This window comes from Schistocerca nitens, chromosome 2 (assembly GCF_023898315.1).
Source record: "Schistocerca nitens isolate TAMUIC-IGC-003100 chromosome 2, iqSchNite1.1, whole genome shotgun sequence".
Classification (NCBI taxonomy): Eukaryota; Metazoa; Arthropoda; class Insecta; order Orthoptera; family Acrididae; genus Schistocerca; species Schistocerca nitens.
The window spans coordinates 997,585,023-997,601,723 of record NC_064615.1 but is presented as its reverse complement, the minus strand read 5'-3'; the positions used below and the strand labels follow the sequence as shown (position 1 = coordinate 997,601,723).

The 16,701-nt window shown below is 38.9% G+C and overlaps 1 protein-coding gene across 1 annotated transcript in view; it reads right to left on the bottom strand.

Annotated features, from left to right (window-relative positions):
- Positions 1 to 3,318: 3,318 nt before the first annotated feature.
- LOC126235494 (uncharacterized) overlaps positions 3,319 to 16,701 on the bottom strand; it is a 284,326-nt gene continuing 270,943 nt past the window's right edge. Inside the window, exons 23-27 of the mRNA XM_049944213.1 lie at positions 14,219 to 14,450; positions 9,390 to 9,501; positions 9,130 to 9,317; positions 4,789 to 4,872; positions 3,319 to 4,542 (exon numbers count right to left, since the gene is read on the bottom strand). Of these exons, the coding sequence (XP_049800170.1) occupies positions 4,516 to 4,542; positions 4,789 to 4,872; positions 9,130 to 9,317; positions 9,390 to 9,501; positions 14,219 to 14,450 (643 nt within the window). The 3' untranslated portion in view covers positions 3,319 to 4,515. The remainder of the gene's footprint in view (positions 4,543 to 4,788; positions 4,873 to 9,129; positions 9,318 to 9,389; positions 9,502 to 14,218; positions 14,451 to 16,701) is intronic.

The following is a 16,701-nucleotide window of genomic DNA, read 5'->3' as shown; positions in this document are numbered from 1 at the left end:
TTTTGAAACACCCTGTACATAAATGTGAGCTGTGAGCGGCTCGTGTTCATGCAGTTATTGCTTGACATCTTGTCTTGGCGGTACTGCCGTCTCGTTTCTTATTCGATTTACTGTCATCACTCAGTTGCTGGCTTGCCTTCCGTGAGTGGCGGCAGCAGCGCTTACCAATAAGAGCACTGTCATACTATCTTTGGAGCGACCACTATCTATTTCCAGGTCGTCATGTGGGAACGGAGCAGCAGTGAGGTCCGGACAGCCATGACTTGCCCGACCGTTGCCGACACACAAGACTTCAGTGAAGCCAACCTTGGTTGGTCGTTATGGAGTCCCAAAAATTCGAAGTAGTTTTTATTGAAACGCATATCCTCTTAATTTATTTGTACGATGCCAAAACAACTATATGTAAAATTTCAGAACCTTAGGATGTTGGCAACCCATGCCGACTTGCTTTGCAACATGTCATTTGGCTATACTTGGTAAGAAAGGGGAAGGCACATGCCCTCGTGTCTGTGTGTCTCTACATTGTTAGTCTAAATTGTTGTCAGTAAGTGAAAATGTCAGTGGAATTACGTAGTAGTTATAAAATGCGTACATTTTTAATAGGTGCAGTAAAACACCAGATAAAAGGTTCAAAACTGCCATGTAATGGACAAGTTCTAGCAGTTTTATTTTATAGTATCCTGGAAGTGAATTTAACTGTCAGTGAAAGTGCAAATCTCACTATTCAAGAATGTATGATCTTTTAGGAAAAAGCGAGTATACCTACCACGGTTGTGTGACGAAAATAGTGAACTTATATCAAGTTTGGAGGGAGTTAAAAAACATGCACAAAAAACCCAAAAGGTATTTGAGCAGCACAGACAAGATTGGATTGGATTGTTTTGGGGGAAGAGACCAAACAGCGAGGTCATCGGTCTCATCGGATTAGGGAAGGACGGGGAAGGAAGTCGGCTGTGCCCTTTCAAAGGAACCATCCCGGCTTTTGCCTGGAGCGATTTAGGGAAATCACGGAAAACTTATATCAGGATGGCCAGATGCAGGATTGAACTGTCGTCCTCCCGAATGCAAGTCCAGTGTGCTACCCACTGCGCCACCTCGCTCGGTGATATCAAACGTCTTTGAATGTGTATTGTACAATAAGAGTAATGAAGTTTTTATTCAGCTCACGTTATGCTTCCCAGAAGTCAACACTGATTCCAGAACAGTTAATCCACTATCACTGCAGCACAAGTACTAGAGGTAAGGAAGAAGTAACAGTTGTGATATTCTGTAACTTATCAGAAGCTCTTGATTTACTAAATTATTAGATACTAACTGGGAAGCCCAAAATTCTATGGGGTAAGAGGTATTGGACACAAAATGATAAAATCTTACTTGGCAGACAGGTAACAAACTAACAGGTATCAGATGAAAGAAGTTATGAATACTTCTCGGACATGACTATCCAACATGATGCGTGACAAGGAAGCATGCTTTGGCCATTACTCTTCTTGGTGTCCCTTATGATGACCTTCCTTTAGATATCAGCAAGAAATCTGTCCCATCTGCAGATGACGCAAATACACTCACGGAAAAAAAAAATTGCTACACCAAGTAGGAGTTGTGCAACATGAACAAAAGTTGGTAGGTTTGTTTCATGTGAAAGATGACATCTATTCACATTTTGTGCCAGTCACATAAATGCAGCACTAGCAGCACCACTACCAGATTGCAACTCAGGTTTGCTTCAAATACATGCTGTAATGATAGTGACCATTAGTTACCTTTGGGAATAAACGTCGTGACTTGATGTTAGTCAAGAATGCCTTTAAGGCAACAAAGATGCCATTATCAACGCCACGAGAAGCTGGAGGCTCCTTCTGCAATATTGCAGAAAGAGTTGGCAGGAATGTAGCCACTGTACATGATTTCTGGCAGCAGTGGTGATGAGACTGTATGGTTGCAAGAGGATCGGGCTTCAGATGGCCATGTGGCACTACCGAGAGTGAAGACCATCATGTTCGGTGTATGGCTCTGGCGCATCATACTGCATCTGCAGCAGCAAATTGAGCAGCATTTGGCAACACAGTAGTACAATGAACTGTTACAAATCTGTTACTTCAAGGACAGCTTCGAGCTAGATGCCCTGTAGCGTACATTCCGCTGACCCAAAACCACCACCATGTGTGACTTCAGTGGCGTCAAGCGAGAGCTAATTGGAGGGTACAGTGAAGGTCTGTTGTGCTTTGTAATGAAAGTTCGTTCTGCCTCGGTGCCAGTGATGGGCGTGTGTTGGTTAGGAGGTGGCCAGCTGAGGGCCTGCAACCAGCCTGTCTGTGTGCTAAACATACTGGACCTACATCTCGAGTTATGGTCTGGGGTGTGATTTCATACAACAGCAGACTGGTTATCCCACACACTCTGACTGCAAAATTGTATGTCAATCGGATGAGTCAACCTGTTGTGTTGCCATTCATGATCAGCATTCCTGGGAGTTTTTGCAACAGGATAATGCTCATCCATATACCATTGTTTTAACCCAACATCCTCTACAGAGTGTCGACATGTAGTCTTGGCCTGCTCGATCACCAGATCCGTCTCCAATTGAGAACATATGGGACAACATCGGATGACAATGCCAGTGTCATTCACATCCAGCATAAACCGTCCTTGTATTGACGGACCACATGGAACATGCACGGAGCTCCACTCCGCAAGCTGACATCCAGCACCTCTACATCACAATGTATGCCTGTTTGCATGCTTGCATTCAATGTTGTGACTGTTACGCCTTCACAATTGCAATGGCTTATCTCTCACATATATTAACTAGATTTAATTCGCTACATGTTGCAGAAATAACACTAAATTTTTAGCAATTAATATCTCAAACTATTTTTCTATGCATACTTCCACTTCATATGTAAAATGGTGTACAGCTACGGAGAAACACTACTAGTACGAAGAAAATGCATACGACCCAGAAATCGGCAGTATGATGACCAACGTGAGAAGCTGATCGAGTTTCAAAATTCAAAGTGCTCAGCATTTTAACACTTTGTATATACAATAAATCATTATAGACTAGGGAATATATGTCAGTTTAAAAAATCCATACTAATATTATAAATGTGGAAGTAACTCTGTCTGTTACTCTTTCACGACTAAACAGTTGAACCAATTTTGATTAAATGTAATATGGACATAGACTGAATGCTGAAGAAGAACACTGGCTACTTTAGAAAGTGTGTAGTACAATTTATTTATTCATTTGTTTGAAGAAAAGGCTGTGAAATATAGAACTATAATTACTCCTTGAAAAAAATATTTATTCTTTGATTTTTGAACTTTCTCCCATTCTTGAAAATGCATTCATTGTTTCATATATTCTACGTAATATGATTCAACATAATAAATATACTGCTTCACAATCTTCTATGTGTTTAATCCATACTTCATTACTAATATCAGCCACAACCCCATCGCATTTTAGCCATTGAGCATCACGCATCTCTTACAGTTTCTGAGTTGCTTGAAGACTCATGACGACAGCATCATTTAAATACTGCACAACAAAGAGAGATACATCTGTACCTTTACATGTGAAACATTGAGGGGCTTTTGGTGAGATGGTATTTGTGTTCTATTAATTATGTAATAATCAAGAATATAATGCACGCTTTCCGATTCAACATAACAAAAACACATTAATTACGTACCTACATATCAGCACTGCATAATTTTTGTACATACGTCTTTATACCGCTACACACACTGACACTTACAAATTACTAGCTTACTTACCACCACTGATCATAATGCAAAAACAGATATGCGAGCGCAGCTGCAGGTGGTGGCTGGTAAAGAATATAAAAGAAGGATCCACTGGAAACTGAGATCAGTATAACAACGGGCAAGTTGTTATGAGATAAATTTAACTTACACATTGGTGTGCCTATACAACTGCCTTCAAAACTTTGTTATACAGACAGTAAACACTAATGTCTTTAAACACAATGTTAGATAAATATTGAAAGACAATCCAAAAGACTGAATTAAGCTTTAACTTAATTTCTCTATTTTCCATACTTCAAATTTTATAAAGAGTTTATGTTTTTTATGGCAAAATCAATAATCTGTATATAAAAAAAGAAGAAGGAAGGTTATACTGTAAAAGTCACATGTTTATTATTCTATGCTTAGTTCTGTATATACACAAACTAGTGGCATGCTGCTATAACTACATAAAATTGCACAATGATAATACCCTCATGCAACAGTTCATGATGGAATTAATTGAAGAGTACAAAAATAGTGAAAGAGATCTTATTAGCTCTGCTAATTCTCTCTTTCGATGCTGTGCCACTTTCATAATCCTAGTTTTTCTTTCTTTCTTTTTTTTCCCCCCCTTTCATACAATTAAGAAAAGAAATATATACTTGTCAAGTTTTACACATGACATTATATACTGCATGTGGTAATGAACTGCGAGGGAATCATAGATAAAATATTGTACTATTGTAAATGTGTATAAGATTACTGAATTCCTAAAATCTGGATAGCCTGAAACAAATCAAGACATAATATCAGAATTGATATTACAAGCACAAGAACAAGATAAATTCATATCATTTTAGTTTTGCATATGGCAATACATATCACTTGTGGTAATTAATTGCAACGAAATCATTGAAAACATTATTATGTAAACATTACACAAGATCCAACAAATTGTGCTGCAGTTTTAACAGGAAAAGATAATGGTTTTTGCACCTAGTGTTTTTTTTTAAATATAATTTAATAACATACCTGCTGAGCAGTTAAAATCCCTTGGTTCTGCAACTGACATAAGTTCTCTTTTAGAGTTGATGCATCAGAATTTGCCAGTATTTTCTGAAAACATGAGTAACGTGGGAATACATTGAAAATATACATTTATAGACAACGTAATATGGCAACTAATATGTACAGTACAAGACGGAACTTCTCTGACAAATACCTACTCTCAGGAAGAGAAATGTTTAGTATTGCTGACACACACTAATAATCGTAAAAGTAGTGACACTATCCACTCTCAAAACTATTACTTCCTTCCGTAGGGAAAACAGGATAGGTTTGGAAGGCTGAAAATATAGGAAAGGTCATTCAGATCCCAAGATGATGTGAATCCACCAATAGTCTGTACAATCTGCTTTTTCTTTTTAATCTTTCCTACCTAACCCACTCTCCTCCCCAACGAAGGAAATAATATTTCTGAAAGCTATGATGGTGTCACTTTTACCTTTGTGTGTGTGTGTGTGTGTGTGTGTGTGTTTTGATTTATAAATTTTCTTGTGTGAAATTTCCTTTGATATAGGTGACTAATATGTTTCAGTTAAGTGTTGCAACAGTATTAAAACACCATACTTTTATCCCTAGATGGGCCTGAAATTATTCATATTCATTATACAACTTTGACTTCTGACAAAGCAATGTTCATAAGAAAAATGCTAAAACACACTGTTACCCCTTTCCATGATGAAGTGGTTCAAAAGGAAATAGTATACAACTTTTTTTAACAGAACTATGCAGTACGGTATCTAAAGCAAATATCTGGTCGATAACTTTTCAGATTTCCTGAAGTGAAACTACTTAAATGATAATTTTATGTTCCTGTTTAGAGAGACCTTAGTAATGTACAAGTTCCTAAATTAATTACTACAGCTAACAATCTTGTCTAACGTAAATTTTCACATACAATTGCAACTATGTTAAATGAGCTACACTCATGAAACAATCCGGCCGTATTTTGAAAACTACAATATTCAAGAACATTCATTAACTATTTCTGTCACTCCGACCACAAATGAAAATCAAGGCATGTGGAATAAATAAAAAATTGAATTATTTGTAAGCAAATACAGACTGCTACTGAAAGAAAAGGTTTTGTAATTAAAAAAAATATTATGAACCTTTTGTGTAGTTGTTATACGAATAAGTCATAATCAAATAATGGAAAGTCCAACATGAAATAACAATAACAGGGGAAGAATAGGCTGCTACTCTTCACGAAGAGCAGGCGCTGTGTTGCAAACAGGTGCAATGAAAAGATTAGTAGAAATATTAAGCTTCTGTATTAAGTCCCTCCTTGGAAGTAGAACACACACACACACACACACACACACACACACACACACACATTCACGCAAGAACAACAACTTTTACACACACAGCTACTGTCTCCAGGCACTAAAGCCCGACTGCAGTCACAACTGCACACTGAACATGAAAATGCTAAGTCTATGAACATTAGGTTACACTTTTTGGAATAATGGTCTATTATATTGAGAATCGTACTGGGCTCATGAACACAACAGACATGCTGGCTGCATACACAGTTCATGCAGCTGACTGAATTTCAGTGGAGAATTAATGCTCCTTATGAAAAATTTTAGGACATAATGGATGTGAGAGATCAGCTGCATTGAGCTTAATCCTTAGTCCACAGACATTTGATGTCTGTGGACCACTGATTATGCTACTGTTTAATGGCACAAAGTTTATTCAGTAATTAAAGCAGATTTTCTCTTAACGTCACTGATGGTCACTTAAGAATGAAGCACAGAGTGCAAGAGGATCAACTATGAAACTTTATCAAGCAAACATACAGGGCAAACAAGTGGTATCATGGGATGGGAGGCCATAACCTAAACTCACGTGAACTCACTTCTAGTATCTGATTAGGGAACACTTAACAGAGCACGATACGAGAGAAGATCCAAAAGTAAAGAGAATTCTTAATCTGCGGGTGGGTGGGTGGAGGAGGGGTAGTGATACATTCTTCAATCAACAATTTAAAAACAGTCATTCTAAAGTGAGGGGCAGTTAGGTTGGAGTGATTGTTTTTGTAGACATTATTTCATGTTTCTGTTGGTTCTAGATTTATGAACATAACAGAACAATAACAAATATCAAGATTTGTTTCTCTATCAGAGAAATAAGCAGCAGAAATCATGAGTCTAGTAACCAGCCATGCAGCTATCATACCAGATAACTACTTCATCACAACAGCATGACACCCCACCTCCCTCACGCAAATGTGCACGCGTACGCACAAAAACACGCGTGCACGCACAAAAACGCGCACACACACACACACACACACACACACACACACACACACACAATTATGGTTTTCAGCTCCTAACACTTGATATACAGACAGCCAATGATATACAGCATTGACTCTCTGTATGTACATGTGCACAAGTTACTAGTGCTCAATGCAATTCTACATGCAATGATCAGTGCCAACATAGTTGCCGCTGCCAACCGACTGCGTGGTGAAGTGATGCCGGGGCTGGACTACAGTTAAGTAGTTTTAATTCGACATGGTACCATAGTACTATAGGTTTTAATTTTTAATGTTGACTGTGCCTTACTCTGGTATGTTATAGTAATTTTATGCTTCTGAAGAAGGCTATATTAATCTAGCCAAAACCTGGGTAAAGACCAGGAAATTTTCGCAACTGAGGCGGATTTTTCAATCTATTAGGAATAAGTTCTTTCACATACTCTATATAGAACTGTATAGGTACTCCATCAGATCCATTTGTGTTTCATCTGTTGAGAGATATCCATTAATTTCCTACCCTTTGGACAGTTATACTGACATCTGTAATTTTAGTGTCCATGTAATGACTGAAACGAGGAAGCACAATAGACTCTTCCTCGGTAAAAGCTATTTAACTCAGTTATCAACCCTCCGCAAGTCTATCCCATCCCTCAGAACTTGGCTCAGCACATACCTGTCTTAGGGCTTCTTGCACAAAATTCTTGTACTTTCCCCATTTATATGTAACATCTTCACCATCAGAGATGCACGTTTCATGCTGACTGCTCTGGTAATCTGAATTCTGTTTCTTTCGCACTTACTAAGAAAAAATGCTCCCTAGTCAGTGATGCTATAATGGCCTTATGATCACCGATTCCCCTCTCTGAGTTAACTGAATTGAAAAATTCCTTGTCCTGTTTGTAACTGGAAGACCAAAGAAATCACCCTAATGAATCAGTTCTCTCATTGCTCAAGGCATAACACCAGGCTGAAAGTTAGTTCACAGAATAACATCAGTATTCTTGAGGAACCTCACATCCACTGCCTGGGGAGCAAGTCCTCCCATCCTGGGAATTTCGGCTCTTGCTTTGTGTGTGTCCACTGCAGAGTATGTTTCACCTGGGTGGAGTGCATCCACTCACACCATACAGGTTGATACTGCAATCAATGAGACCATCCGAATCTTGTCGGGATGTATGAAGCCAACTCGAGTCAATAAAATCTACATGATCATTGGAATAGCTCCACCCATTATTAGAAGAGCTGCTGCTGATGTAGAGAGGGCTAAGAAAACTTATGATCCCTGACATCCACTGCATGATCATCAGTATGTAGTCCGTCAACTGAAGTCGAGAAAGAGCTTCATCGCCAGGACTCAACCCCTAGAGGGAACACCAGAGTCTGACAATATCACCATGTGGAAGAGCAAGCTACCTCCTAATATCCCTGTAAAGGAAGAGCTAGCTCCAGGAAATGATTTGCCCTACCCTATTTGGAGATTGCTCAATCGTCTTTAGGTGGGTGTTCCTCTTTGCAAGACCAACATGCGAAAATGGGGCATTCTTCCAGCTGATGGAGATACATCCTGCGACTGTGGAACAACACAAGACCCGGACCACCTGCTAATTTGTCCTCAACTTGAACAACCTTGCACAACACAGGACTTGACTGAGGGAAACAACAAGGCCATCAGAGTTGCTACCTTCTGGAAATGCTGACCGGACATGGAAATGAATGAATGAATTGCTCAAGGCAGTTTTTGGGTAGGGCCCTCAGAACAATATCATACAGATTCTCGTTCCTATCAGCCAAATCTACTATTGGAAACTGCATTCTGTAGCCAGTAAGTTATACTATGATACTATGAGATGATCAGAAATTTACGTGCCACCTTCTCAAAGCTTTCTCAGAAACGAGTGGTTATGTGGTAGTGTGATTTGAGTTGTGGACAACAGTCCACAAGATCCATTTGTTAATCATTAATCATGTTGTCTTGCAATAAATATATTGGATACTAACAAAAATAAAATAGCTTCATATTGCACTTTCAAGATTACCTGTACATAACGATGTTGGTCACTTCTCAGCAATGGTAGAATTGCTGCTGCCATATGCAGGATTTTTGTACGTAGACAGTGGTCAAATATTTCTTCAAATTTCATGTAGTTAATGACAGGGCAAGTCTGCAACTTCACAAGGCTCTCAAAGCAAGACAACTTCTGTTCATTTGTTAATGGAAACTCAGCTGAAAAGTAAAAACATTTATACTGTACATGTTCTGCTTTTGAAATGTGGGCAGGGTATGTACTCCACCTACCTTTTATGAAAGGTTGAATTATGATGTAATTCCATGCTTGTATTAGCCCAGAGCAGCCCATGATGTGACTGTGTTCCGTAAGTTGTGGCAGATATTCTTCAAGTTCTAGCATCTGTAATGCATACAGCATGTAAATAAATTTAAATTACACTATTTCCTCCTGGTCAAAACAATTTGAAATGCAATATTTTCACTAGGGAAAGGTACTACATCACAAACATTCTGCGTTGTGGTTGGATATAATAGAAGTGGGATATCCCTCTTACCACTGTTGTTGTTGTTGTTGTGGTCTACAGTCCCGAGACTGGTTTGATGCAGCTCTACATGCTACTCTATCCTGTGCAAGCTTCTTCATCTCCCAGTACTTACTGCAACCTACATCCTTCGGAATCTGCTTAGTGTATTCATCTCTTGGTCTCCCTCTATGATTTTTACCCTCCACACCGCCCTCCAATGCTAAATTTGTGAGCCCTTGATGTCTCAGAACATGTCCTACCAACCGATCCCTTCTTCTTGTCAAGTTGTGCCACAAACTCCTCTTCTCCCCAATTCTATTCAATACCTCCTCATTAGTCATGTGATCTACCCATCTAATTTTCAGCATTCTTCTGTAGCACCACATTTCGAAAGCTTCTATTCAGTTCTTGTCTAAACTATTTATCGTCCATGTTTCACTTCCATACATGGCTACACTCCATACAAATACTCTCAAAAACGACTTCCTGACACTTAAATCTATACTCGATGTTAACACATTTCTCTTATTCAGAAACGCTTTCCTTCCCATTGCCAGTCTACATTTTATATCCTCTCTACTTCCACCATCATCCGTTATTTTATTCCCCAAATGGCAAAACTCCTTTACTACTTTAAGTGTCTCCTAATCTAATTCCCTCAGCATCACCCGACTTAATTCGACTACATTCCATTATCCTCGTTTTTGCTTTAGTTGATGTTCATCTTATATGCTCCTTTCAAGACACTGTCCATTCCGTTCAACTGCTCTTCCAAGTCCTTTGCTGTCTCTGACAGCATTACAATGTAATCGGCGAACCTCAAAGTTTTTATTTCTTCTCCATGGATTTTAATACCTACTCTGAATTTTTCTTTTGTTTCCTTTACTGCTTGCTCAATATACAGATTGAATAACATCGGGGAGAGGCTACCACCCTGTCTCACTCCCTTCCCAACCGCTGCTTCCCTTTCATGCCCCTCGACTCTTAACTGCCATCTGGTTTCTGTACAAATTGTAAATAGCCTTTTGCTCCCTGTATTTTACCCCTGCCCCCTTTAGAATTTGAAAGAGAGTATTCCAGTCAACATTGTCAAAAGCTTTCTCTAAGTCTACAAATGCTAGAAACGTAGGTTTGCCTTTCCTTAATCTATTTTCTAAGATAAGTCGTAGGGTCAGTATTGCCTCACATGTTCCAACATTTCTACGGAATCCGAACTGATCTTCCCTGAGGTCAGCTTCTACCAGTTTTTCCATTCGTCTATAAAGAATTCATGTTAGTAATTTGCAGCTGTGACTTATTAAACTGATAGTTCAGTAATTTTCACATCTGTCAACACCTGCTTTCTTTGGGACTGGAATTATTATATTCTTCTTGAAGTCTGAGGGTATTTCGCCTGTCTCATACATCTTGCTCACCGGATGGTAGAGTTTTGTCAGGACTGGCTCTCCCAAGGCTGTCAGTAGATCTAATGGTCTTTCAGTGGTCTGTCAAACTCTTCACGCAATATCTTATCTCCCATTTCATCTTCATCTACATCCTCTTCCATTATATTGTCCTCACCCTTGTATAGACCCTCTATATACTCCTTCCACCTTTCTGCTTTCCCTTCTTTGCTTAGAACTGGGTTGCCATCTGAGCTCTTGATATTCATACAAGTGGTTCTCTTTTCTCCAAAGGTCTCTTTAATTTTCCTGTAGGCAGTATCTATATTAACCCTAGTGAGATAAGCCCCTACATCCTTACATTTGTCCTCTAGCCATCCCTGCTTAGCCATTTTGCACTTCCTGTCAATGTCATTTTTGAGATGTTTGCATTCCTTTTTGCCTGCTTCATTTACTGTGTTTTTATAATTTCTCCTTTCATCAATTAAATTTAATATTTCTTCTGTTACCCCAAGGATTTCTACTAGCCCTCGTCTTTTTACCTACTTGATCCTCTGCTGCCTTCACCACTTCATCCCTCAAAGCTACCCATTCTTCTTCTACTGTATTTCTTTCCCCCATTCCTGTCAATTGTTCCCTTATGCTCTCCCTGAAACTCTCTACAACCTCTGGTTCTCTCAGTTTATCCAGGTCCCATCTCCTTAAATTCCCACCTTTTTGCAGTTTCTTCAGTTTTAATCTGCAGTTCATAACCAATAGATTGTGGTCAGAATCCACATCTGCCCCTGGAAATGTCTTACAATTTAAAACCTGGTTCCTAAATCTCTGTCTTACCATTATATAATCTATCTGATACCTTTTAGTATCTCCATGATTCTTCCAGGTATACAACCTTCTTTTATGATTCTTGAACCAAGTGTTAGCTATGATTAAGTTATGCTCTGTGCAAAATTCTACCAGGTGGCTTCCTCTCATTTCTTAGCCCCAAATCCATTTTCACCTACTATGTTTCCTTCTCTCCCTTTTCCTACTCTCGTATTCCAGTCACCCATGACTATTAAATTTTCGTCTCCCTTCACTACCTGAATAATTTCTTTTATCTCGTCATACATTTCATCAATTTCTTCATCATCTGCAGAGCTAGTTGGCATATAAACCTGTACTACTGTAGTAGGCATGGGCTTTGTGTCTATCTTGGCCACAATAATGTGTTCACTATGCTGTGTGTAGTAGCTTACCTGCACTCCTATTTTTTTATTCATTATTAAACCTACTTCTGCATTACCCCTATTTGATTTTGTATTTATAGCCCTGTATTCACCTGACCAACAGACTTGTTCCTCTTGCCACCGAACTTCACTAATTCCCACTATGTCTAACTTTGACCTATCCATTTCCCTTTTTAATTTTCTAACCTACCTGCCCGATTAAGGGATCTGACATTCCATGCTCCAATCCATAGAACGCCAGTTTTCTTTCTCTTGATAACGATGTCCTCCTGAGTAGTCCCCGCCCGGAGATCCGAATGGGGGACTATTTAACCTCTGGAATATTCTACCCACGAGGACGCCATCATCATTTAACCATAAAGTAAAGCTGCATGCCCTCGGGAAAAATTACGGCTGCAGTTTCCCCTTGCTTTCAGCCGTTCGCAGTACCAGCCCAGCAAGGACGTTTTGGGTAGTGTTACAAGGCCAGATTAGTCAATCATTCAGACAGTTGCCCCTGCAACTACTGAAAAGCTGCTGCCCCTCTTCAGGAACCACATGTTTGTCTGGCCTCTCAACAGATGCCATTACATCCATAATTAAACTTTTGAATCACGATAATTTAAAAAGGAAGTGGTATAATAGAGTTGAAAACTAACACCAGTATCTGCTGTGAGGGTACAATGGCATCTGACTTATGTCATAGAAGGTGTAGATTTTTTGTTGTAAATTCCACACATTTCATACTTGCATAAAGGGGTCAAGAAATTAAGCATTACATATACTAACAACAGCTCAGCAAATCAGCGAGTGCAGAGCACTGCCTTGATACTGGCCATCACAATGAAGACTTTGGCATCCATTCTATCTATGACAGTGATATAAGGGAATGTATTGACATTAAATTGGCATATGGACTTATGAAGGTAGATAGAGCCTTTTGTTTGTAGGCTGTGTGGGACCCTGGTCTTTCACTTGAACGTCACAGGGGTGAAGTAAGCACCACTCCTCCACTTATCCTATCGATAAACCTCAGCAGTTGTTATCTGTGGTAGGCAGCAGTGCTAGTGTCAACTATGTTAAGTATACCTTGCTGCACTGGCTCTTAATGTGGTCCACACCTCCATAGGCTTGCCCAACTGTAGTTTCATATTGTTGAGAGCCAGCAGATTAGGTTTCAGGTGATGTTTTTGACAAATTTACCAGATGGCATTACTGGATTTATTAAAACACATGCACTGTGAAAAGCTTGAAGTTTGAAAAAGCACATGCAATTAATCCCTTTGCACAATGATTGTGGACGTCTCATGCAGAAGCATGTTATCTGTGAAATCATAACCAGCTTACGTATTAATGACTAGTCTGAAGAGCAGAAAATTACTCTAATCTGGGAAGTTTCAGCCACCTTTCTGTTAGCATTTAAGTTTTCTTGTAACAGAGCTTCAAATCGTCATTGTTCCGATATACCTGGGTGCCTGCTTCACTCTGTTATTTTATCTTATAGCATCAGTCTCTCAGAAATCAACAGCTGAAAACCTGTTCAATGTTATGTTCTTGGTTCTCATCATCCATCGGGTCTAAACTTTCACTAGACATTATCCTCCTTTGTTTTATTCAATTTTAGCCTCCTTTGTCTTTTGACTAATATCCATACCACTGCTAAGTTTTCATGTTTTCAAATAATATTTTTGTTGATTTGTGTGTGTGTGTGTGTGTGTGTGTGTGTGTGTGTGTGTGTGTGTGTGTGTGCGTGTGTGTGCGTGTGTGTGTGCGCGCGCGCGCATTTAAATGTGAACAATAGTTAAATGCAATTATTTCAAGGGCACTATGTTCAGTCTTTCGTCACATCACAATGTGCAAGGGAAGGACCTTTTTGGCAACTTGAATGCAACTATCTAAATGGATTAAATGGTTCAAGCTACTTAACAATTACCCTCACTTCGGAAACAAAGGGAAGGCAGGAAATGCTGGTAATAAAATATAGAGTACAATAAATTACTTACCATGTGAAATTTTACCATTGATTTCAGAAGAGGATCCCACCATTTGAGTTCAAATATGCCATATTCAAGGCAGAGATCAGCAACCAGAGTGAGGCCTAGAGATTTTTCAGAACACATTCTCCAGACACGGCTTACAAGATCAATCTTGTTGCATGTCTCGAAGCTGTACAGAGAATACCTCATTCCAAGTACTTCTAATTTACTCACATACGTCAGATTCTTTGTCAATGACCTGTCATAAAACAAAAATTCTCACTAAATGGGTTAAGCATGTGAGAGAGACATGGCAATATTTATTACAATTAAAGAAATAAAAAAAACAATTACTTGGAATAATCTTGACATCTGTACATATTAAATTATGTATTCCAGTATGATACCCACATCTGCATCTAGACTCTAGAAATTGCTGTGAGGTGCATGGCAGAGGATGTGTCCCACTGTACCAGTTATTAGTGTTTCTTCCTGTTCACATATGGAGCATGGAAAGGAGGACTGTTTGAATGCCTCTGTGCATGCAGTAATTATTCTAATCTTATACTCACGATCCCTATGTGAGCAATACATATGGATAGTAGTATATTCCTAGGAGTGATCATTTAAGGCCAATTCTTGGAACTAGGTTAACCCTTTTGTAGGCAAATTTTTGTAGCAACTCAGGGAAGGTAGTTTTTCTGCTATCCTATTAGAATTGCGATCAATTTATGACCAAAGCAATGGTGGTACGTATATCATCACGGCACCACAGAGATATTAAAACTATGGTGGTACATGGATTTCCCATTTCCCTATTAAAAAAAGTGTTTTCTGTTTTTATTTTATGTTTTCTTCTACTTTCTTTAAAAAATATTTGTTACTGATATTGAAGTTTACTTACCACAATGTGAAAACAATCCCAGACTATCCCACAATAAAGGTATGAGCTGATACAGCTCACAATAATATATATTGTAGAAGCGAAACAATGTGTTCAGAGAACAGCTGATCCCACGACAAATAGAAACTGATTGGTGTAGCAGTTTTCATACACCTGGTGCATTGTACTACCACAAGATGACAGCATAGACAGGGATGGTAAGACGTATTCCCAAAAGTTTTGGGATATCCCCAGTTGCTGGTAAGTACGCTTCCCAAGGACCACAACTGACAGATTAATTTTGCGGTACGTATACTTCTCAAGCTCTTCCCAGAAACTACTTTGGTGGTAACCGTACTTCCCAATAACCATTAAAACACCATTGTTTGGTGGGATATATACTTCCCACAGTCCTGAAGGCTATATTTCGCAACAAACAGAAACTACAGCTGGTGCAGCTGACTGCCACTAGATGCCAGGAGTGCACAGAAGTGGTAACAGATCTTCCCTTAAACACTGTAAAGAAATACATTTTCTGGGAAGCACATCCCCCATGGACCGTGAAATGGTTAACCAATTTTTCTTGGGATAGTTTACATATATCGTCAAGAGTTTTCCAGTTCAGTCTCTTCAGTATTTCTGCGACACTCTCCCATGGATCAAACAAACCTGTAACCATTCGTGCTGCCCTTCTCTGTATATGTTCAGTACCCCCTGTTATCCTATTTGGTACGGGTCCTGCACACTTGAGCAATATTCTAGTACCAGTTGCACGAGTGATTTGGAAGCAACCTCATTTGTACACTGATTGCATTTCCCCAGTATTCTGCCAATAAACCAATGTCTACCACATGCTTTACCCCTGACAGCCTATGTGATCATTCCATTTCATACCTCTACAAAGTGTTAACACTCAGATATTTGTATGAGCCGGCAATTCGAACAGTGACTCATTGATATTATAATCATAGGATACGAATCAAGATCTGACTGAATATTTATGCAGCTTCTTTCAGATAGTACATCATTATAGACAACTGCATCATCTGCAAAAAGTCTTAATATTGTCTGCAAGGTCATTTAGGATACAGTATGAACAGCAAGGTCCCAACACACTTAACTTGGGTACACTTGAAGTTATTTCTGATCTGATGACTCTCCATCCAAGATAACATACTGGGTCCTCCCTATCAAAAAGACCTCAATCCAGTCACAAGTTTCACTTGATACCCAATATGATCTTACTTTTGACAATAAATGTAGGTGTGGTACTGAGCGAAATGCTTACTGCAGCTATCTCACTGCCTTGATCCAAAGCTTTTAGTATGTCATGTGAGGGAAGTGCGAGTTGGTTTCACATGATCGATGTTTTCGGAATTCATGATGGTTGGCAATGTTTGAGCTCAGAATATGTTCTTTGATTCTACAATGAATTGATGCCAAGCATATTGGCTGGTAGTTTTGTAGATAACTTTATTTTTATTTATTTATTTATTTATTTATTTATTTATTATTATTATTATTTTTACACTTAAATAAAATGTTTATGAACCTGAAAAAATGCAATCTATAAGTTTAAGTAAGCGCAATCAACAATATAAGAATCAGCTTAACTTGTTCAAGGAAC